This window comes from Nannospalax galili, unplaced genomic scaffold, assembly GCF_000622305.1.
Source record: "Nannospalax galili isolate Female #2095 unplaced genomic scaffold, S.galili_v1.0 scaffold648, whole genome shotgun sequence".
Lineage (NCBI taxonomy): Eukaryota > Metazoa > Chordata > Mammalia > Rodentia > Spalacidae > Nannospalax > Nannospalax galili.
The window spans coordinates 6,438,361-6,462,972 of NW_008360311.1; the positions used below are offsets into that span (position 1 = coordinate 6,438,361).

The window sequence follows — 24,612 nt, forward strand, 5'->3', positions numbered from 1 at the left end:
CGCTCCTAGCCCGCCCCCCGCGGGTGACGCGCGTCCGATCCGCGCAGCGCCCGGCAGGCAGCATGCGCGCGGAGGCCCGCGGCGGCCTGGAGCGCTTCTGCAGCGCGGGCAAGGGCCGGGGGCTGCGGGCGCTACGGCCCTTCCGCGTGGGCGAGCTGCTCTTCTCCTGCCCGGCCTACGCCTACGTGCTCACGGTCAACGAGCGCGGCAACCACTGCGAGTGCTGCTTCGCCAGGTACCGGGGGCCGGGTCCTAGCGCCGGCGCCGCCCGGGAGGGAGGGGAGGACCGGCCCACCGCGCCTCTGCGGAGCCCCGCGCCCCGCCCGGCCGCCCACCCCGGCTGCAGGGCGCTGCCTTCCCGCGTGGGCTGCAGCGCGGCTTCCCCTGAGTTCCCCGGCTTGCACACAGAGCCCCTGACTTGCACCCAGTCCCCGGCTGGCACCGGTTACCCCACCCCACCCACGGCCTCCGGCTTGCACCGAGCCCCTGACTTGCACCCAGTTCCCTGGCTTCCAACCAAGCCCTTGGCCACAAGGTGCTACTATCCAACCTGGGTCCCCTTGTCCACTTTGCTTTGTCCACCGGGAAAACTGGCAGTTGACTCGCCCACAGAGGGGCAGCCACCGTCTGCCACCTTTAACTCCTCCCCCAATCCCCCCCTTGCCCAGCTCTGCCTGAGATTGGCAGCCCCCTCCCCCAACCCCCGTCCCCAAGGAATTTAACGACATCTGCTAAGTCGGGGTCCCTTATTCCTTCTCTCTGTGTTGGGTTCTTAGGCACCTAGGATTCTGAGGTGTACCATCCTGGTTGGAGAAGGTGGACTCGAGGAATTAGGCAAAGTTGAAATGTGTTTACTTGTAATGTATCTCATGTCCAGGGTGTCCATATTCATATAGAAACTATATCCATACAGACTCTCAATTTTATGCCAAGTCTTAATGTAGTTTGAATGCACGGATCCCATCCTGTCTCTTTACAGATGAAGTTACACTTGGTCTTAGCCAAAAGGCGCAGAAGAGATCATTTTACAGATGAGAAAACTAAAAACCCAGAGAGGAGATCTGGCTGTGTGTCAACACAGCACTAATTAGGGGACTAAAGCCTGATCTGGCTCAGAGTTGCCCACTTCCCACCTGCTGAGATGCTCAGGAAGTTTGCTGAGGTAGGAGGCCTGGCTATCCAGCCAAACATGTCCCAGGCCCTCCTTGGCTGTGAGGAAGGGCCCCTGCTTTGCTTTCTTTGAAGGTCAGTTTCTTCATCTTTGAAATGGAGATTGCTGGATTAGATTAAGCAGACCTGAGGTCCTGAGCACAGGTCTGTGGTCCAGCACTCACTGGGGCCCTCAACCTCTCAAACGTGCGTTCCTCGTTCTACAGTAAGACAACAGAAGAAAGGACAAAGGCTGATTATAGTGATCTTGCCTGGACTCCCTACCAGAGCTGTCTTCCGCTTGGGGGGACCTGGAAAGGAACTTGCCGCAGAATCATGCCGTGGGCAGCTGAAGGGCTGTATGTGATGTGGCTCTTTGAATTGGTGAGCCAAGAGCTAAAGGGTCATGGCACCACTTTGCGACGTTTGAGTGAAGTGAGCATTGGGTTTTCCCAAAGTTAAAAAGGCTGCTGCGACTGGTCCCTTGATCTTCTGAGCCTCACTGTGGCTGGGAGTCTGCAGCAGTGTGGGTGTCTGCAGTGGTGGGAGCCACGCAGGTCACCCCTCACAGAAGGGGCCTCCATCAGGGGTCCTGGAGCCACGTGTGGGATGAGGAGGAGGTAGAAATTCACGTGGTGGCGGCAGCCAGTCTTCTGCCTGAATTAAGTCTCTTCATTGACAACTGAGAGGTGCTTCTCTTTGGCTGGATGGGGGGATCCTGCTTGTGTACACACACACACACACACACACACACACACACACAGTCAGTGCACCCTCACAAACCATTTGCCATATGTGACAAAGTTCGCGGCCCCCTTTATTTTTCTGTTAATGTCACTAACTGTTGCCTGGTCCTCTCCCGGGCTGCCCCATGCCCTGCACCTCTGTCCCTTTCTGTTTGGCTTTTGTGAACAGCGACGAACACTTGCAATTCATTCTCTTTCTCCTCGAGTCCTTTGAAATCAACTAAAATACAGCCCCCAAAATAATGCTTCTGACACCCATGTGATCTAGAAAAATCTTTGTGTCTCACTGTATGATGACTAGTAAATCTGATTCATTTTTCTAGATCATTCTAAGAGATTTGGGCCAGCAGGTTCCTTTGTCACCTGTTTGACACGACAGAAGACAAATCTGTCCATCCTGTGGGGTCTCAGGAACAGCAGTCTGCAAGTGGGTTGCCTGTTGGTCCCTGTGTCATACCCCCAAACGAAAGCCATCCTGTCCTTTCTCAGACTTGAAGTGCAATTTAAAGTGTCACTTAAGACAGATGAGTCCCCCAAGGTTTCTCTGCTATGTTTATTGCCCCAGAATCTCACTCATTTTGAACAAAAAAAAAACCCCATAATCTCTTCAGGAGTAAGTATGTTCTATTAATTGAATTTCTCAGCTCCTTGTGGAATAGGATTTTATTGCCAGGAAAATTCAGAGATTTTTGTTTTCTTCTGGGAGTTTTAAATTAGTATCACATTTCTCAGCTTGGCAGATGACATTTGGGAAGATACGGATCCTGCCTCAGCTGCTAGAAGGCAACTCCTAAAAATATAAATGACTTACAGGCAAGAGCCGTCCCTCAGGGAGTTGTCCCTCTTAGACATGTTTTCACACACACACAGACCATGTACATATGTTTGTGTGCATGTTTGGGTCACTACTTAACTTTCTACCAGATTCTTAATATATATTACTTTATATATTTTAAACTGAAAATTGTACATTTTAACTCTTGATTTTATTGGCATCAGAGAGAATCAGCTATAACCCAATGTCTACTAGATGATTCTAGACTACCGATTCTGCCCATGGCCTGTTATAGTTTCCTTTCAAATGCGGTAACAAAATACTCTGATCAGTACTGACTTGGGGAAGAAAGGGTGTATTTGGCTTACAGCTCTCAGGTCACAGTTCATCACTGAGGGAGCCCAAGATAGGAACTCAGGCCAGGAACCCAGAGGCAGGAGCTGGAACACAGGCCATGGAGGGACACTGCTTATTGACTTGCTCCCCTGGCCCCTGCTCAGCCTGCTTTCTCATACAACATAGGACCACCTGTCCATGGGTAGCACCACCCACAGTAGGCTGCGTCTTCCCACATCACTCGACAATCAAGAAACTACCCCACAGGCATGGCCACAGGTCAGTCCAATGGAGGCAATTCCCAAACTGAGGCTCCCTCTACCCAGGTGTGTCCAGCATGGCCCCTCTGAGGGCAGACATCGCCGTCTTGATCTTTAGTCTCTTGGTTCCTGGGTCACTTCATAGCAAAGATATAGTTGTTTTCCGTTGCTTGTTCTGAGTGTGGAGGAAAGTTGGAAGTCCTAGTAGCTCCTGTGACTGTCTCTCTCTGGCTCACACAGACTGTTTGGCTTAAAAACTGAGAGGTTGGTGTGGGCAAAGCTCTGGGATGACGTGTCCCGGTAGGGGTAGGGACACCACCTTGGCCTGATGTTTAGTCCCTACAATACTAACTCTGCCTCTCCATTGCTTAACTAGCCTAGCAAAATAGTCTTCAGTGGATTTAATTTTTTAAAAAAATATATTTTACTTATTATTTGTTTATTTTTATGTGTATGAGTGTATTGCCTGCATGTACGTGAGTGCACCCGTGTTGTGCAATGCTGTGGAGGTCAGACGAGGGCTTCGGATTCCCCTGGAACTGGAGTTAAGGATGGTTCATAGCCACCACGCAGGTGCTGGGAATCGAACCTGGGTCCTCTGCAAGAGCAGTCAGTGCTCTTAACTGCTGAGCCATCTCTCTAACCCCGGATTTAATTATTTTAAGGATGCTATTTTCTTAAAGTTCTCTGAAATAGACCCTTGAAATTTGAATAGGCCTTGTAATGGAAGAAGACATGGTCCCCAGGGTTGCTCTGACTCTGGTTGTTCTACAGCATTCTATGATAATAAGAGAAAGAATGGCCTCAAATGGTCTCAATATCATACTTTGTAAGTGGAAAATTGGACAAATGCACTAATACAGGCTTATCTTCATCTGTTAAATGTATGTTTATTAAATGAGTAGTAAGATACACACATTTCCTTTAAAAAGTTACATCGAAGAACCCCAAAAAGGCAGGGCAGGGTGTTTGTGGCACAGGCCTGCAATCCCAGCCCCTTGGGAGGCTGAGGCAGGAGGGTCACAAGCTACAGAACAAGCTCAAGACCAGCACAAAGAGTCTTTTTGCAGTGGGGATATAGCTCCGTGGCAGGGCACGTGTGCAAGGTCCTGCATCCAGTGCCCAGTACAACACACACTCAAGTTGTCCCTCTGTATGTCAGGCAAGGCTATCTTGGGTTACCGCTACAGTATTTCAGAGGCAGCGAGGTGGGGACTTTGTGTTTGGATCCGGGCTCCGTTCCTTCCCTGGTGGTTGTCTGTGGGCAGTTGTTGCTTCACCTCTCTGAGCTCCTGGGTTCCCCTACCTGTAAAATGAGCTTTCCAATATCCGCCCTAGTCTGGTGATGAGAGTGCAGTCAGGTGCCCTACACCCCACAGGCTGAATAAGCTGTCCAAACCAGCCTGGTCTGTGGTCTCATGAGCTCTGCTGGCCACACTTTCTGACTTTATTGACGTATATGATAAAACACTGTAGTTTCAGGACTATATTCACAGTAGTGGAGTTGGAGTGGGGGATTCTAGGAATGGCGTACAGAACACACTGACCGAGGGAGTCATCACTCACTGGTGCCCTGACCTGGAACTAAAGCCAGCCGTTCACCCTTTTGAATCTCCCTATATCACAGTGGGTCTCTGGGATGAGATTTCACTGTTTCTGAAGCCCAATGCCAGCACTCCAGCACACCAGCATAGGCAAGCTCCTTTCCAGCTCCACGGTGTTCAGATGTCTTACTGGTTTACCACAAGATTTGGCAAGTATTTGTGGGCCAGCGAGATGGCTCAAAGAGTAAAGGTGCTTGCTGCCAAGCCTGAAGACCCCAGTTTCGTCCCCAGGGCCCACATGGTAGAAAGGGAGGACAGATCCTTTGACCCCAAAATGCTTTTTAAATTTTTTAAACAAGTATTTATAAAGAGGAATGGAAGAACAGTTAACAAAGACGCCAGGACTCCTGTTTCCTCCTCTAACATGATCCTTCCAGCCACAGGGAAAGATCCACTCTCTCCTCACTGCAGAGCCGTACACTTCACATGGGGAGTGTACGATGTTACACTCCACAGGGGCATGGTGGCCAAGCCACCTATCTGAGGTGATTTCAGGTGACAGAGAACCAGCGCAGAGTATTCTGATTGCAGTTCAAACCTTCACCTCCTTAAAGCCAAGGCCTCAAATTCTCTCAATCCAAGAAAACCTGAACTGACAGAAAATGGCTGTCACGCTGCTCTGTGCTCATAGTTTCCAGATACAGTCTTGCTTTGATGCTTTTAAGGATGACTGTGCAGACAGAGCCTTATCCCACTTTACATATTGTGTGTGTGTGTGTGTGTGTGTGTGTGTGTGTGTGCGTGCACACACACACACGTACTGTGTACACAGAGCCTGTGCACAGAGTGTGTACACAGAGCCTTGTATACACACCATAGAGCTATGTACACAGAGCCTATATACAGAGTCAGGTACACAGAGCATTACACACACACAGAGTCGTGTCCATACAACCATGTACACAGAGCTAGGTACAGGCTGTGTGATCTTCAGGGATGGAGCCAAATCTGTTTATTCTCATGAAATTTTCCTTCCTGTGCCCTCAGCCTGTGAGGATCCCCAAGGTCACTCTTGTTCCGATCTCCCACAAGCCCCACTGGCGTCCTCTCCAGCCCCACCTCTGCCTTTGCCTTTGCTCCTCCCTTCATAGCAATCCAGCAGCCTAACGCACTTTTTCTGGTACTGCAGTTTACATCTAGTGCTAGGCAAACACTCTATTAAGCTACAACCTCAGTCCATTTCCTACTTTTCCTTGAAACAGTCTTATTAAATTTCCCAAACTGGCCTTAAACTCACTCTGAAGTCCAGGTAGGCCTCCCCAGTAGTCAGGATTGTAGGCCTGAGCCACCAGGCCCGACTTGATCCATTCTTTCTAGAACGTTTTAAAATTGGTGAGGCTGTGCTGTCTTTGGTCTGTATCTTGGGCAGATTTGGACGCTTTGGAATTTGCAGAAGAGCCACATACATTGTTTTGTGTCTATCAGTTATTACATACTAAGATGTAGGGGCTGGAGAGATGGCTCAGTTAAGAACACTGGCAGTTCTTGCAGAAGACCCAGGTTCGAATCCCACCGCCCACATGGTGGCTAACAACCGCCCATAACTCCAGGTCTAGGGGATCAGACCCCCTCTTCTGTCCTCTTCAGGCACTGCATGACACAGGTGCACTTACACACATGCAGACATAACACTCATACATGTTAAATAAAAATAAAAATTTTAAAAGCTATGGAAAGAACATGGGACTTGGGCTTTTTGTGGAATCGGTTATTTTAATGCATTGTGCTAAAGGCTGCCATCCGACCTCCTGGCCTCTATGCAGATGTACCTCGCCCCATGCTGTCTGACTGGGCAGTATTTGTGAATAACTTCTTTTCTTTTTCTTAAGTATTCAGAACCTCTCTGTGTGCATGGATGAGGTGGAATTTGTGGTGGTGTTTGGCCACCAGGCTTCTGATGGTGTTCTTGTAGGACAAGTAGGTTGCCTACTTCCTGTCAGAAAGTTATTTAAAAATGCTTTTTTTAATGTAATTTTTATTTATTTACTTATTTATTTAATGTGTATGAGTATATTGCCTGCATGTATGTGAGTGCACCCGTGTCGTGCAATGCTGCAGAGGTCAGAGAGGGCTTTGGATTCCCCTGGAACTGGAGTTAAGGATGGTTCGTAGCCACCATGTGGGTGCTGGGACTCAAACCCGGGTCCTCTGCAAGAGCAGTCAGTGCTCTTAACAGCTGAGCCGTCTCTCCAGCCCCCAAAATGCTTTTCTTAAAACAAAAACAAGCCGGGTGTGGTGGTGCATGCCTTTAATCCCAGCACTCAGGAGGCAGAGGCAGGTGGACCTCTTGAGTTCAAGGCCAGCCTGGTCTACATAGTGAGTTCCAGGACAGCTGGGGCTACAGGGAGACCCTGTCTCAAAAAGACCAAAAAAACAAAAACAAAAAAACAAAACAAAACAAAAACAAAACAACAAAACCCCAAGTCTTCAGTGCTATAAAGACCCAGGCTGGGTGCTGCAGGTAGAATCTTGTATTCAGGAAAACTCGGGATTTATGAGAACTCCCTGCTTTAGAATTGAAAGTGTCGGGAAAATCATCAAGAAAGTGATTGCTTTATTTCAGTGTTTATTTCAGACTTATTTCTTTTGATTTAGGCTAATCTCTTTTCCCTGTTACTATAAAAAATCACAATTTTAGATGAGTTACCGTAAAAATCATCACAGTTTTAGAGCAACTTCCTCCTTTCCCAAGCATCTCCAATGGATGATGACACCTGTTCAAGCCTAGCTTTCATCTAGTTCATCTGTACTGGGCCAGTCTCATTTTCCTACAGGCCCCCCCTGGATTGGCCACCTGTCTTTGAACTGGTCCATATGTGTGTCCTGATCCTCACCAGGGACTCTCCAGACCTAGAACCGGGCACCCAGCTTATACTTGACCTGGTTCAGCCTTCTCCAAGGACCTAGCTGTGCAGAGGGTTCCCTCTCTGGGGCTGGTGGGAGGCCACAGGTGCCCAGGTCTTTGTCCTCTTCCAGAGACTGACACGTGGAAGCTCCGCACCTTACTGGTGTCTTTCCCACCCACATCTCCAGCCCTCACATCTTTGGATTCCGAGAAAATCTGCACTAGTTTAGGGGTGCAGTTCTCAGGCCGGGAATTGACTGAAGTGCCTTCCTTTTCAGGGCTGAACCCTTGACCTTGGCCTCATTAGCGCTCTAACCAGACACAAAGCTGCACACCTCACTTTGTGCCAGGAGTGCTGACTCGGTGCCTGCCACCCTGAGGCCTCCTTTTCAATTGCAAAGGCGTTCACAATGACACAATGGAACAGAAGGAAATCCGATCTCTTCAAGACTGCTCTGAAGGACAGGAATATGCAATTTAGCAGGAAAATAATACAAAAAAAAAAAGTCTTGAAGGTTCCGGAAACAACTTGTCTTTTCAGGGCACACGGGTGCTGAGAGCCCAGCTGCAGCTCTTCAGCTCTTTAATCAGAAATTTAAAAATAGTGCAGTGTTCCTCTGCTAAGTCATTAACATAAAGTCTGCTGGCCTTCTGGTGTGAAGTGGGAGGTTTCAAATGAGTAGGTAGAAGTAGTGTATTGTGTTGTTAAATTCGATTGAGTGAGCACTCTGGGAAAGACTGCACCTGAGGGTTTATAAGTGCTTGTTTGGGGGCAAGTTCCTAGTCCCTCAGGACAAAAATGAGGGCTTAGGATAATAGTAAGAACACTTGTGTATTAGCTGGTAGGTCCTGATGCTGGAGGCACATTGGTACCCAGAGGACAGGAGTTACCATAGAGGAGAGGAGAGGATGCCCTGGAGAAGTGAGATGCAAACATGAACCAGTCCTGGGAGAGGAACATGGAAAGAAATCTGCATGCCCAACAGGGGCAAGTGTTCATCCAAGTCAATAAAAGTATCAAGGATTTTATATCCTGACATTTGACAGTTATGTTAAAATCTGTGGCAAAAAATGAAAATGTTCTGTGGGCTGGAGTGCAGGTTCAGCGGTTAAGTGATTGCTGTTCTCCCAGAGGACTTGGATCCCATATCAAGTAGCCTACAACTGCCTGTAATGCAGCCCCAGCCTCTTTGGACCTCTGAGAGCACTGCACACAGGTAGAATACACACACACGCACACACACACACACACACACACACACACGCACACAAATAATAACAATAAAGGAAATATTTGTGGGCAGGAAGAGCCTCTTCTGGTCTTTGACTACCAGGAACGACTTCACAGATGTGGGTGCTGGTTCCTATTGGTGAGAGTTCTCCCTGTGATGAGTGACACCTGAGAAATAAGCATCAGTTCCTCAAATATGTAGTGTGTTAGAAATAAAATCAGGTCCAAGGACCCCATCAATACTGCACAGAGAGTACTTGAACAAAGAGCACAGAACAAGCAGAAGTAAAGAAAGTAACCCGCAAGACTGCTTTTACTTTGCAAAAGGCTGTTTTGTGTCATCATTCAAATTAAGCAAGCATACAGAACCTGGAAATTATGTAGGTTTCTATCCCTAACCCAGGCCATCAGATTCCAGGAATGCATCAGGACCTTTTTCATAAACAAAAGCCTTATAGCATGTGGGGGTGGGGGGAATTAAAAGATTAAATGTTCTTAGGCGTGGTAGTGCACGTCTGCACTCTGGAGGCAGAGGCAGGCAGATCTCTGTAAGTTTAAGGCAGGCCTGGTCTACATAGTGAGTTCCAGGCCAGCTGGGGCTACAGGGAGACCCTGCCTCAAAAAGAAAAGAAAAAAAAAAGATTAAATGTTCTTGTTATAAATCAAAAGTTTTAAAGGGTTTGAAAGAAAAGACTAATGTCTTTTACAAGTGTAGCAGTAATTGCTGTTCACAGTGATAAGCTCTAATAGTCTTCAAGCCTCAGAACTAAGGACCTTTAATTGTGGGCCCATAGTAAACTCTCTGAAAGTAAGGACTTTACTTTTTTTTTTTAATTATCTAAAGTAATTTATATTTCTGAAGGATCTAGTGAGATCTATATCCCTAGACAAGAGTTGTGAAGAAATACCTTACATTGCAGGAGTATGTTTTAGTATTGACACACAACACAGTTTTCATCTCAACAGGAATAAAAGTGTATTCTTTTTTAGACATTATTTTACTTATTCATTGCGTGCGTGCACCTGTGAGTATGGAAGCTGACTTGCAGCAGTGGGTTCTCTCCTTCCATGATGTGGGTCCAAGAGATCAAATTTAGATCATCAATTTGGCAGCAAGTGCCTTTACCCACTGAGCCATCTCACAGGCCTGAGACAGTTTATTTTTAAGATACATTGGAGTCTCCAAGGCCTGGTGGTGCCCAGATTTGGGGTTGTCCCAAATGCCATGTTCCCACTTGGAAATGTTTTGAAGTTTTTATGGCTACAGAGCAAAGTCATAAATCAAGTCACTTTTCAAATACCTTGGTGGGAACATCAGGTGGGTGGGTTACGGCACACCTCTGCTGTAGGCCTCAGGTGCTATCTAATGGCATTCTTAGCTTTTGGGTTGGTGGAAGCTAGGGTTTTGTTAAGTTAATACATTCCTAAAGGTTTCACCTGATAGTCACAAAAACATTAGGGGGTCAGACACAGGTGGGTGGGCAAGGAAAGGCAGTTAAAGATGAACTAAGATAACTTGCCTTGGGATCTGCAACATTCCAACTCTCCACAATCACAGGATTCTCATCATCCCATCAGCTTTACAGAATCTTGACACAGGTGTGGCTTTTTTTTTCTGAGAACTTTAGTTCACAATGACTCTTCATCTTTACTCCAGTGTCTTGAACTCTCAGGTTTTGGCAGTTGTGGTAAGGAAATGCTACTGGGGAACAGAGGTCCCCCTCTTGGGTTCCTTGACCCATTAATAATGGAATTTAGAAACTGATTTGGAACAGAGCTTGAGACAGTTTTATTAGACTTTGGGAGAAAGCCAGCAGAGCAGGTGAGCTAAAAACCTGGAAGCTACAGAGAGGAGAGAGAGGAGAGAAAGTCATGTCTTGTAAGTGAGGCACCGAGGTCAGGGACAGCGAGAAAGCAAGTGTCCAGGAAACCTTGCTTACGCTTTTAGACTCTGAAAAACAGATAAACAGATAAAGCCTGCTTAGTGCCAGGCTGTGGATTCAGATCAGATACACCTGATTCCAGGCTCTTGTGTCCCAAGGGAAAGGACTGTGCCTGAGACACATGGTTAGAAATAGAAATAGGGATGCTTTATTATCATTTTCAAAAGAAGCATTCCTAAGCATTCCCAAGAAAGTGGGCTAGTGAGCCAGCAAGGGGCTGGGGGTGGGGGCTCAAAGGCCTGTGCCCCAAAGGCTTGTGCTGAGGTGTGGAGCCCTTTACAGAACCTGCACACAGCACCTGCCCTTTTTTATGTGTGTATTTCGAGGGCATTTCTTGTACATGCTCTGTTAGATAAAGCCCAGGTGAGGAAGGGCTTCAGTCTTCCTCTACAGACCGGCTTCTTTCCTAAATTAATCCACCCGCCCCCCCACCGGAAGTCAGAAGCATTGAATATTTTCCTCACTTGAAAACTGCTGATTCACATGGATCATGAAAAACATTCTGTCAGTCACAAGTTTAACTCTGGCTTAAGCCTTACACACTGAAAGAGAGCTCAGAGCAGATAGTATGCAGGTCAAATGAATTGCCAACATCCCTACCTTGTCTTAAATTCCAACATTTTTAAGTTAATAAATGCAACCTGCTTATACTGGGGAGCAAACATTTTTGAAAACTACTTTTTAAAAAGCTTTAAGGGTTTTTCTGGCTTAAGAACATTCAAATTAATGGGGAATGATATAGAAACAATCCATATATTTGGCCCAATATTTAACTGATTTTGCCACATAGCCAGACCTTACAGACACCAGCTACTAAATGTTTTCTAGGTCCAGAGCAGGACAGGGAGCCCTACCTCATCTTGTCTTCGAATCTGCAGAGAATGACCCCCGAGGGACCTCCCGTGGAGGGACAGGGCTGCTTGCTGGGCACCCAGAGCTGAGGCTTGGAGCTGGGCCAGAGTCCAGCCTCCTGTGCTGTGTTGGTTTGAACCTGTTGTATCAGACTACTCAGAGGGATGTGCACGGAGGTCCCTCTTTGCCTGACTGACGCCTCAGTTTCTGAGCCATCTGTCCTGATTTCTGCAGGCTGGACTGGTGCCCCCCCTCCCCCCGCCCCTTTGCTTACACAGCTCCTAGCACATTTCATGCTTCATCACACAGGCACTGAGTGCAAAAGCTGGGGTTAACTTGTCATTGTGCCCAGTTAGCAAGCAGCCTGCCAGTGACCTCTGCAAATACCTGAGGAACGGGTGCTCCTGTTTCTGCGTCCTCTGAGCTGCTAGTGGCTCTTTGGGACAAGTCTCATGGCCTGTCTAAATAGGCAGCCCTGTTTGTTTTTTGAAATGGGATTTTAAGGGAGCTTTTTCAGAACCCTTTGAGTCCCTGATTAAGAACAAAATGCAGGCACCCCAGGTCCCACAAGGAAGTACCATTTCCCAACCTGTCAGGTGACACCATAGTTAAAATTTTTTGTGTGTATTTTGGGCTGGAGAGATGGCTCAGCGGTTAGGAGCAGTGACTGCTCTTGCAGAGGACCCGGGTTTGATTCCAAGCACCCACATGGTGGCTACGAACCATCCTTAACTCCAGTTCCAGGGGAATCCAACGCCCTCTTCTGACCTCTGTGGCATTTCATGACACGGGTGCACTTACATACATGCAGGCAATACACTCATACACATAAAAATAAAAATAATATTTTAAAAATTAGTTATTTTTATTTTATGTGCATGTTTTACCTGCATGTATGTGAGTATACCCGTATCCAGAAATGCCCACAAAGTCAAGAAGAGGGTGTCAGGTCCCCTGGAACTAGAGTTACAGACATGTGGATGCTGGGGACTGAACCAGGTCCTCTGGAAGAGCAGCCAGTGCTTTTAACCACTGAGCCATCCTGCCAGGCCCCATAGTTTTTACTTGACTATGGACCCCATCTTGGGGGTCTTCGATGCCCCACAAAGTAGCCATATTCTGTTGTCACTGGTAACCAAGGACTCCCTGCCTCCTCCCCTTCCTTCTCTGCTACCTTCCAGGGAAAGGCCTCATACCAAAGTCAGTCCACCCTTGAGCAGAATTCAGTTCAAACTGCATTTCTTAAGCTTTCCCTTAACTAGTCCTGCCTGAAGCAGGAGTGGAAGGCTGGGAAAATTGGGGGAGCATAACAAAAAAGGGAGCCTCTCGCACTGGAGTCGGGTTGATGCTTCTGCATAGAGAAGAATCCCCTGCCTGCTCTCCATGAGGGGCCTGTCTGCTCACTTGGGTCTGTCTTACTCCCTCTTTACTCTCCTTGAGAAGCCCACCCTGTGCTCCTGGGTGTGTCTGACCTTCTGCACGCCTCTCTCTAAGTCTATATTTAAATAACTTTACCAAAATCTCCAACTCTGCTTCCTACATTGGCTAGGCCTGAAAGTTTTCAGCATCAAAGCCATGAATCCTGGTTTGTTCTGAGTTGATGTCCCTGAAAGCCCAGGAGAGTTCCTCGGGCTGCTAGGGTGGTGGTGTGGAGCAGACGGGGCCATTTGGTGTAATATTTGTATTTGCTACTCTTACATTATGGACAGGGCTTGTTTCCCCCAAATATAAGTAGCTCATGTTTTTCAAAACTATTATTCCCTAATGTCTAGCACAGAACTCCGAGTAGATACTGACTAGGATAGATTAATGTTATCTCTTTCCTGTGAAGTCTATTCAAATAATATCTGGTCAGTCTGAGTTTTCAGTGTGAAGCCCACACTTGGGGCTAACAAATTGATAATTCAAATTTTGATGATTTGTCCACAGGGAAATAAAATCTCGGGGATGAGAGGGTACCAACTCTTAAAATTCACCTCTAAGCAATTAAAAAGGCCTGTTTCTCTCTGAGTATGACTGAGAACAGGTCCACTTGGGCCTAGGTCTTGAGTTTGACTACAGGATATCCAGCTATTTCTGTGAACGCTCATTTAGCAGAATGGTCAGTAAGGAATATCCTTGTGGGTGTTTTAAACTTCAAACCAGTTACATTTCCATCACTTTGGTTTTCTCATGTTCCTTGTTATTCAGTCATAGGAGCATCGTGCCAGTTAGAGCAACAACAGTCATAGGGAGAGCCAATAATAAAGTGCACAGTTATTTCTCCAAAGGATTAAGAATAGCATTTATGATTTATTCTACCATGGGAAGAAAAGTTGGGTGCTGTGAGGTAGAGATGTGTGTGCTCCTCTGTTTTCTTTTTGACCTCATGTCATCGTTGGTATCCCTGAAGTCAAGATACAAGTTCCAAGAAATGGCATTTCAACAGGACTAGATTCACTTCTGTTGCCCTGATAAAACACCTAAACAGCTTTAAATTTACAGTCCGTTACTGCAGGAGTTGTCAGTCGAGGCAGGGACTTAAAGCATCACATCCACAGTCAAGAGCTAAGTGTGCACTCATGGATCCCTGATCCCACCAGGTGTGGTCTGCTTTCAGCCAGCTCCCCCCCGTTCTCATACAGCCCGAGACCCCCTGCCAGGGAAGGGTGTCATCCACTGTGGGCTGGGTCAGTAACAACCCCAGACATACCCACAGGCCAACCATATTTCAACAGCTCAACTGAAACTGTCTTTTCAAGTGATTCCCAGGTTAAGTCAGGTCGACAGTTAAAACTAACCAGCATACCAATCTTGTGTGAAAGTTAAATGCATGAAAGCTAAGACAAGGAACATTTTCAAAAGAAAATGTGAAATTAAAAAGCATTATCTTTTTTTTTTTTTTTTTTTGAGATAAGGTCTCACTATGTAGCCCTGGCTGTCCTGGAATTCCCTATGTAAACCAGGCTGGGCTTGAAACCACAGAAACCCTCCTGCTTGTGTCTCCTGAGTGCTGGGATTAAAGGTGTGTGCCACCATACTTAGCCTATGTATCTGTTCTTTAAGTAGGCTTTAACTGAGGCTGGAGAGATGGCTCAGTGGTTAAGAACACTTGCTACTCTGGCAAAGGACCTGGTTTTGATTCCCAGCACCTACATGGCAGCTAACAACCATCTATAAATCCAGTTCCAGGGGATTCGATGCCCACTTCTGACCTGTGAGGGCATTGCATGACACAGATGCAAGTACATGCAGGCAGGCAATACACTCATACACATAAAATAAAAATAATAGATTTTTAGAAGCAGGCTTTAACTTTCTGAGATTAATTACCAGGACAAATAGAGAATAAGGGGAAGTTGTCTGTTCTCATAGGCTGCACATTTCTCTGTCTGTAAGCTTGGTCAGTTGTTTTCTCTCCAAGACAAAGGCAAATCTCATCTTGGCCAAAGCCAGCATTAAAACAGGCCCATTAAATCCCTGGCACCATTCTACAACAAGGCCAGTCATTCCCTTGACCACTGAGTCTAGCTACCCCCCCCCCACTGTATCACACTGTAATTCCAATAGTTGGGGTAAAACCTGTTCTATTAAGTTGCTGCCTTACTGCCCTAAATATCTCCCACCTCCCCTGGAGGACACAGGCTCTAACTTTTAACAAGCCTCAGAACAAAGCTGGTGCTCAGGCGAAGGCTCTGGGAGGCAGCACGCCGCTGCACGTGGGTCCCGACTCACTGTGCCATGGATTAAAGTGATGTGGGGGAGCGTCCATCACTGTCACACAAAACCCTGTAGCCCGAATGTTATTCTGGTCCCCTGACCAGGGTTATAATAGGCTCTGCCTCAATTCTGCTCATCTCTATTCCTCTCCAGCAAGACCGATGGCCTTGCTGGTGTGAGCACCCTCTCCGGGTGGGAGGCTAACTTTGTTTCTGATTGTCTTATTTTGGCCTCTGGTGAGGTTAGACCATGCTGTTGGGCTTTTTGCCTTTTCTCTTTCTCATTTGGCCAGGGCTGCCTCTGTTAGGCAGAGCGCACTTGTCACCGTTAGTTAAAAGTAATTGTTATTGCAAGCCCCTGTACACCACTGCCAGTTCCTTTCATGGTCAAACCTGGTAAGCATTCATTTGAGCGACAGAAAGTAGAGGGTGGATGGAATCGAATCCTTTTCATGTACATCAACAGCTCCTGAGGCAATGCATTAACTAGCGGGACTTGTTAATTACATGCCTAACTTGTTGATCTTTCATGGCTTACAACTTTTAAAAGCAAGAGGAATTAACCACCGTGTGTCTCCTCCCATAGAAAACGACAGGAGCACGTTTTCCAAGTTCTGTTCCCGTCACACATTATCAAATACTTGCATTTGTCTCTGACATTTCTTTTTCCGCCTTTGTGGATACAGTCATTTCTTAAGTTCAAAGAACCCTTCTGTACACTGCAGGGTAGATATTTGCCCATAAAACAAAGGCTTGAGAACCATAAATCCTGTAGCTGTGAGTCTGAGTGAGAGTGTATTGAAGGTATTTCAGTAGTTGACAGTACTGTTAAAAAAAGCCACAAGCACATAGAATAGACTAATTAAAAGGGCCACAGAAGCCCTGTGGTGGCATGGTGGTGCACGCCTTTAATCCCATCACTCGGGAGGCAGAGGCAGGCAGATCTCTGTGAGTTCAAGGCCAGCCTGGTCTTCATAGTGAGTTCCAGGACAGCTGGGGCTACAGGGAGACCCTGTCTCAAAAAGACAAAAAAATAAAAAAATAAAAAAAAAGGCCACAGTAACGCTCAACATTTATTGATTATTTACCATGTTCTGAGCAGAGTCTTAAAACTTTGCACATTTAATTTTCATTATGAACATGTGAGGTACCAAGTACACGTTAATGTTTTGCAGTGGAGGAAAATGATGTTCAGAAAGTGTTAGCAGCCTGCTTACAGCTGCCATCCCGCAGCCAAACACTGAAAGGAGAAAAGGATTCGAGGCTGGGTGGAGGGAAATGATCATCTACACTGTGACACGAGAGTCAGAAAAGCAAGGGGGAGAACAGATTTAGAAGCTTGGCTTCCAGGGTACGCCCCGTTACTGTGGGAAAGCCAGGGCCGGGCACTTCATTCTCATCCAAAAAGTCATCAGAAAGACAGCTGAACAGCCTGCTCCAACATGTAGAAGTCTAGGAAGAGCCGTACTGACAACAGAGTGCCTCGCGAAAGCCCAGTTCTAGCAAATTCTGAACTAATAGCCCACACAATCCTCATGTGTAACCACAGGCTGGTTCTGCCTTCTGAAGCATATTAGACTCTTCTGGAGAGTTTAAAAATTCCACTACCACAGGCTGGGGATGGGGCTCAGTTTAGAGTGCTTGCCTAGCACACAGGAAGCCTTCTGTTTGATCCCCAAACTGGGTAAACTGGGGGGGGGGTGTGCACACCTGTAATTCCAGCACTTGGGAGGTAGAAGCAGGAGGATCAGAAGTTCAAGGTCACCCTTGGCTACATTGCAAGGGGTGAAAGTTGGAGACCAGCCTAGGCTACATGAGACCCTGTCTCAAAATAAAAGGGAAGTGGGGGTACAGAGAGATGGCTTAGCAGGTGAAGGTGCTTGCTGTCAAGCTGGAAGACCTCAGTTCTATCTCCAGGATCCACATGGTAGAGGGAGAGAACTAGCTCCTACAGGTTGTCCTCTGACTGTCACAGATGCATCCTGGCACATGCCCCCCATCCACCAAAAAATAATAAATGTAATTTTTTAAAAATTAGGGGACTGGAGGGATGGCCCAGCGGTTAAGAGCACTGGCTGCTCTTGCAGAGGACCCAGGTTTGACTCCCAGCACCACACGGTGGCTGACAGCTGTCTGTAACTCCAGTTCCAGGGGCTCTGACTCCCTCTTCTGTGGGCATTGCACAACATGGGTGCATTTATATACATTCAGGCAGTGCACTTATATACATAAAAAATTGCAGAGTCTGACCCTTGCACAGACCAATCACTGAATTGGAGGACCCCACTCCTGGGAGCCAGAACCGGTGACCCCCAAGATAGCTTATTAGTGACTCGCTCATATAACTAGTCTTCATTGATTGATTTTAGGGCAGTTTAGGTTTTTGCTTGACACCCACTTCCCCCACACCTGGGCTGTTTGGATCAGGCTGCATTACAAGGAAAGTTTTACTACTGTGTATGCTGTAGGGCCAGAGTTTATTTCAACACCTGCCTGTTCCTGCAGTGGAAATAGCTCCTGTGATGATTCCTCCGTCAGCAGTCCGTCCTGACACTCACAGGCTCACCTTCCGTCTGTCTTTTCCTCCCAAGAACGTGCTGTGGTGCTGGTTCCTGCTCAGCAAATTTTGGGCAGAGGCTCAACCATGAGACTGTTGGGGGGTTTTCCCCTTCTCTTTATTTTTTTCTTATGTGTGCATCCATGTGAATGTGTGGGGTATGCATGTGTGTGCGCAGATGCATGTGGATGTGTGGGGTATGCACTTGTATGCATGTGCACCTGCTCCTGTACGTGCATGTGAAGGCCAGAAGTCAATGCAGATGCATGTGGATGTGTGTGCACAGATGCATGTGGATGTGTGGGGTATGCATTTGTATGCATGTGCACCTGCTCCTGTACGTGCATGTGAAGGCCAGAAGTCAATGTTGGGTGTCTATAGCCCTCCGCCTTAGTTTTGAGGCAGAGTCTCTTGCTGAACCTGGAACTCTCCATTTTGGATAGAATGATGACCAGCAATCTTCCAGAATCCACCTGTCTTACTCCACAGCCTCTATCGGTGCTGGGGTTTCAGACATGAACCGCCATGCCTGGTTTATATATGGGCTCTGGGGATCTGAACTCAGGTTGTTGTGTTTGCACAGCAAGCACTTTACCCACTGAGCCATCTCCTGATCCTTTCCCAATGAGGCTTTTGAGGATTTTTATGCCTCTCCCCAGCTGTGGGGAGAACTGAGTACCCGTCTGGCTTCTTCACCTAGCTCTCCTCAGCTAGCACGCTTGGCCAGAGTGGGTGCTCTGCTGTTCCTTAGCAGTGCAGGAGCTCTCAAAGCTGCTAGCCTTCCTCACTTTCTGCTCCAAAGGCAGGCTTGCTCCCGAGGTGCTGGTGAAGGAAATTCACAGATGCAGCAAGTGGACTTGGTGCTCATGCTCACTGTAAAACCTGCCCCATCCAACGAGGCTTTAGAGTTTTTAATGAGAAGCACCACAGGTCGATGGAGCCAGGATCTCAAGATCCTCTTGTCCTGGTCCCCTGAGGAGAGGGTCAGCATCCTTCTACTGAATAAGGGGGGCGGGGGAGACTTGCTGCTCATGAACATAAATCTGTCCTTGTTTGCTCCTAGTGGGCTTTAAATGAAATTGATTCCACTGTCACAATTGATTGAGAGACCCTATAGGATGTTGCCTCCCCAAATCTCATTTTGAAAAATGATCCTGGATCCTGCACCATTGCATCTTTGGAGCTAAGTGACAGTAGTAGGATGCCATTGGAGCTGGGACCTTATACCAGCCAGAGGAAAAGATACCTCTCCTTTGTTTTGTTATTTTGATTAGCTTATCAGACACACGGATCACTTCCTTTTCCTGTGATCTGTTAGGACAGTTGTCCTATGGAAGGATAGGCCTATATGAAGACAAAATGCATGGGTGTAGATTGTGCTCCTTACCTAATCTGCTGGCTATATTGGATGAGTTACTTTACCCTAAGGGTCCTCCTTGTCTTCATTTCAAAAACAGTAAGCATAATATATTATTCGGCAATCTGATGGGATCATTGAGATAGGTCATCAGCCTTCAGACTTTTTAGTGTGAGGCTCCTCTAAACTTTTCGAGATTGGCAACTCCAAGGAGCTTTTGTTCTTATGGGTTATATCTACTAATATTTATTATACTCCAAATTTAAATAATGTTAAGTATTCGCTTTAAAATTATAACAACCAGGGTTGGAGAGATGGCTCAGCAGTTAAGAACACTAACTGCTCTTGCAGAGGACCCAGGTTTGATTCCCAGCACCCACATGGCGGCTACAAACCGTCCTTAATTCCAGTTCCAGGGGAATCCGAAGCTCTCTTCTGACCTCTGTGGCATTGCACAACACGGGTGCACTCACATACATGCAGGCAATGCACCCATACACATAAAATAAAAATAATAAATAAAACACATTTTTAAAATAACCATTACTGTTACCACTTTTTAATATAATGTTTTAAAAGATTTTGCTGTATTTTTAATTATCTGTATATGTGTATATCTGTGCATGGGTGTGTGCACGTGGGTCCAGGCGCCTACAGAGGCGAAAAGGCATTAAATGCCCCTGGAAATGGAGTTACAGGCAATTGTGAGCTGCCTTGTGGGTTCTGGGAACTGAACCTGGTCCTCTGCAAGAGTAGCAAGTGCTCTTAACCGCTGAGCCATCCCTCCAACTCCTTATTTTGATTTTTGCGAATCACAGTAATGTCTGGATTTATAGAAGACAGCTGGATTGTTATGTGTACTTCTGAATTCAGTCTTACGTTGATTTGGTTAAAGACTGGCAAAAATCTAGCCTTCCATACATGTGTACTTGGAAAGGGAAAAGTATTTTAGTAACCTTTTTGGTTAAATGTGGATATTCTGTAATTCACATTAAAACTTGTTAAGTAATGTGGTCTTATACTGCACAGTCGGAAGTCGCGTCAGCCAGCTTTATGTTCTTAGGTTTTTAGAACCCACTGGTGTAGCTTGCACTTTATTTTTTTAAGGTTTTATTTTTATTTTTAATTATGTGTATGTGTGTGCATGTGTGTGTGCATGCGCGCACACGTGCACACAGGAGTGCAGATATCCAAGGAGGCCAGAAGAGGACATCAGATCCTCTGGAGCTGCAATTAAGGCAGTTTGGAGCTGCCCCACATGGGTGCTCTCTTAACCACTGAGCCATCTCTCCAGCCCCCTATCTTGTACCTTAAATGATCTTTAGCCATACCTAACTCTTTTTGGTGCTGAGGATCAAACCCAAAGCCTTGTGTTACTGAGCTGCATCCCAGCCTATTCATGACTTATGTGTGTGGACACGTGCCCATGTGGTGTCATGTAGAGGATGTTGGGTGTCTTCCCCATCCTTCACCACCATATCTGGGAGGACAGGGTCTGTGTATGTGGCCAGCAGTATCCCAGCAGCCACCTGTCTCCACCTCCTCCCTCCAGTGCTGGAGTTGCAGGGGCATTCAGCTATGCCTGGCTTTTACGTGGCTACTGGGGATTTGAATTCGGGTCCTCTCACTTTTCAACAAGCGCTTTTACCCACTGAGCCATCTTCCCAGACCTGTGCCTGACTTCTAAAACCTCATAATTGGTCATTTGGAAAATAATGGCCCACTAAGTGACCTGTGTCTTCCAAAGGTTGACTGAGTTCCTCAAACTGTATTTAAAATCACTTCTGTTAACCTCACCTCTGGCCTCTTCTAGAAAGTGAGAGAAAGTGGCCTCTTCTAGAGAAGCCTTCAAACTCAGGATGACAAACTCATCCCTAACTCATCCCAAATTCCGACTCTGGCTCACAAGCTCAGATTTCATCATTAGCAACAATGATACTGTTTTCCAGAAAGTGACAGCCTCACGTACGTCTTGTCATCAGTTAATCTGCCAGATATTCATCTGAATAGTCACAGTTGTCTAAATGATTCTTTTAAGTTAAAAAAAATTCCAAGAACAAAGTGGCCCCTCAAGTGCTGACAACCGCAAGGTGCCTGTCCAGGACATGCTCTGGTACTCCTGCATGAAGCAATAACACGTCACGTTCTTCCTGGTTCACCTTAACTATCAAAAACAACATGCTTCGGGGCTCATGAGATGGCTCTGTGGGGAAAGCACTTGCTGCACAAGCCTGGTGACCTGGTCCATCTGCAGAACCCGCTTAAGGTGGAAGGAGAGACCCAACTTCACAGAGTTCTTCACTGACCTCAGCCTGCATGCTATGACACGTACCTGTGTACATATTGTACACATACAGACACACAGTAGTAATCATGCAAAGTTTTAAAAAGACACACACTTAGGAACCAAGATTGGTAAAAGTGGTAAGTCCCACTGCCGCATCAGGACACTCTTTGGTGACATTGGCTTCCCGGCTTGTGAGGGGCAAGCGACAAGCCCAGTGGCTTCAGGACGCGTGACTGCTGTGGCTTTGAGACTTCCTGCTAAGGAACTGGAAGTTTTACTCCCAGGTTTTGACAACCTATCCTGTCTGCATAAAGGGGGTGGGGAAAATGCCAGGATTTTTGTTTCTTTTAAAAATTATATTTACTTTGTGTGTGTGTGTGTGTGTGTGTGTGTGTGTGTGTGTGTGTGTGTGTGTGTGTACACCTCCACAGCATGCATGTGGAGGTCAGAGGATAACTTGCATGAGTCTGTTTTCTCCTACCATATAGGTCCCAGGAATCCAACTCAGGTCACCAGGCTTGGTGACAAGTGCCTTTAACCTTCTGAGCCATATCCCCAACCTGGTTTGGGTTTCCTGAGACAGGGCCTTATGCAGCCCAAAGCTCACTATGTATCTGAGGCTGGCCTTGAACTCCTCACCTCTTGGCTCAACCGCCCCAGTGCTGGGATTACAAGCAGGTGCCACCATGATACTGATATGATTTCACTAACTCCCTGAAAGGTCTCCAGGACCCTTCCCAACATGAGAGGCTTACTTTTTCCTCCTTTGCATTTTGTGGCTGGTAGAGTTGGTGACTCAGCTGGTCCTGGTAAAGGACAGCCTTGGGGCGTCTGGAATTTCAGTGAAGCCCCCTAGAGCTCTGCCCTGTTTCTCTTTCTCTCTCTCTCTCTCTCTCTCTCTCTCTCTCTCTCTCTCTCTCTCTCTCTCTCTCTCTTTCTCTCTCTCTCCCCCCAGTTCCAGATCAGAACCTAGGAGGCCCAGAGATCCTTTGACTCTCTCTCTCTCCCTCCCTCCCTCCTTCCCTCCCTCCCTCTCTCCCATTCTCTGTAGAAACTGAAACTTTGAAGCTTTCTTTCTGAGTGACCTCATGCTAGCTTCAGAACTTGGTGACTTGCAGAGCCCTTAGCTTTAGCTTTTTGTATGTGGTTGAGCTAAAATGTTTATTTTCAACTGTGATGAATACTCTTTTACATGAGGGAGTTTCTTTGGTGGCGTGGTGTTCTTTTTCAAGAATGGGTTGAGACAGGGTCTCATAGCCCAGGCTGGACTTGAACTCCTTCTGTAGTCTAGGATGACCTTGAACTACTGATCCTCCTACCTCCACCTCCCAAGTGCTAGGATTAGAGGCATGCATCACCATGCCCTGACATCTTCGATGTTCTGAGGAGGGCTTAGGAGCCCTTGGATTTTTATACAGTTTTCTGGGGGTATAAATTATGAGAAACATTAATAATTTTCATCAACTTTTCAAGAAGAGCTCCGAGCTGCTTCCCTACAAAAGAAAAGCAAATTATTCACTTGACTTTGTGCCATGCGTCTCCCACCCATCATCCACCTCTGGAATCTTGAACGTGCCCTCTCTGGCTTGGCTGCCTCTGCTCCAGCCCCTTGGCATCTCTCCCAGGCCCACACCCCTTGCCAGGTGCTGACAGGTCACTTCACAGCTGTGTCTAAGTACCCCTCTGACCTCTCCACCTCAGTATAAAGTGCAAGTGGCCAGCTCCCAAGCTTCTGGAGTCTTCTCTGCCCTTGGGGAGACTCCGCTTGGCCAAATTAGTAGGTTCCTTTCTGAACTGCTGAGAGGGACAAACTCAGAATATTTATCTGTGTCTCCCCACCGAGCCGTGCTTTTCTCCTCGTTTTCGGGTCAGCTCCCTGAATTCCGGCGCTGTCTGGCAAGCTGCAGCTGTCTGCTCAGTTCTCGTGGTAGTGGTTCCTTCCGCTTTCTCCATCATTGGGAGGAAGGTGGTGCTGCCTGACTGCAGAGGAGGGGGTCTGCAGCCTGAATAGACAGATGCCCATTAGGACATGTCAGCCTGTCCCCCATGTCAGCCCTCTGCTACATCAGCCATGCGGGGCTGCGGGGGGCTGAGGGGGGCGCCAGGCGGCCCCCAGGGAGGGAAGACAGATACTGGAGCACCGCAGGCCTCCTTACAGCAGCAAGAACGCCCCTGGTGTCGGCCCCTCCTGAGTGACAGTTTGACAGCAGTTTCTCTCTGATTTATGTGATATGGTCACTCCTCGCTTCTCAAAAGTTAAGTTTTTTAAAAAGGTTTCTGTTTATGTATTAATGTATTTGTGTGTGTGAGTTTCTGTGCACCATGTGTGTTCATGGAGGCCAGAAGAGGGCATCAGAGCCCCAGGAGTTACAGTAGTCAGGAGCCACCTGGTGTGGGCTTTGGGAAACAAACTCAGGTTCTCTGTAAGAGCTGGAGGTGCTCTTAACTGCTGAGCATCTCTCCAGTTTGAAAAGTTGAGGCTTTTATAGTTTTTGGTTTAGTTCAGTGGCTCACAGTTTTTGAAAGAGCTGTGGCTTATCACACACAGCACACACAGAGCACACACATACACAGCACACATGCCCTTTCAGCACACACAACACATAACACAGCACTCATACAAACACACAGGACACTCACACACCCACAGAGCACTCGCACACACACATGCATAGGTCTCACACACATATAGGTCACACACACGTGGGCATACACACAAACACACACTCGCTAGCTCCTCACAGTCAGAACAGTGCTCTGTCCCTGGCCCTTGTGAGCTAGGAAAATCATGTAGTGATGAACAGGCCACATGGCCAGAGTGTTGAAGAGACAACAGGACCTCAGATGGAACCCCAGCAAGAAAGATATGTGTGCCAACCGTGTGTCATGACATTGAATTCAAGAACAGGTCCCAGACCGCTGGTGGCATTGTTTTTACACTTGACTCCCATTTGAACCCACCCCTGTATTAC

General features: G+C 47.1%; 1 protein-coding gene across 1 annotated transcript in view; it reads left to right on the plus strand.

The window, feature by feature from the left end:
* Positions 1-6: 6 nt before the first annotated feature.
* The window catches only part of Smyd2 (SET and MYND domain containing 2), a 59,602-nt gene continuing 34,996 nt past the window's right edge, over positions 7-24,612 (plus strand). Inside the window, exon 1 of the mRNA XM_008824858.3 lies at positions 7-235. Coding sequence (XP_008823080.1) covers positions 63-235 — 173 coding nt within the window. The 5' untranslated portion in view covers positions 7-62. The remainder of the gene's footprint in view (positions 236-24,612) is intronic.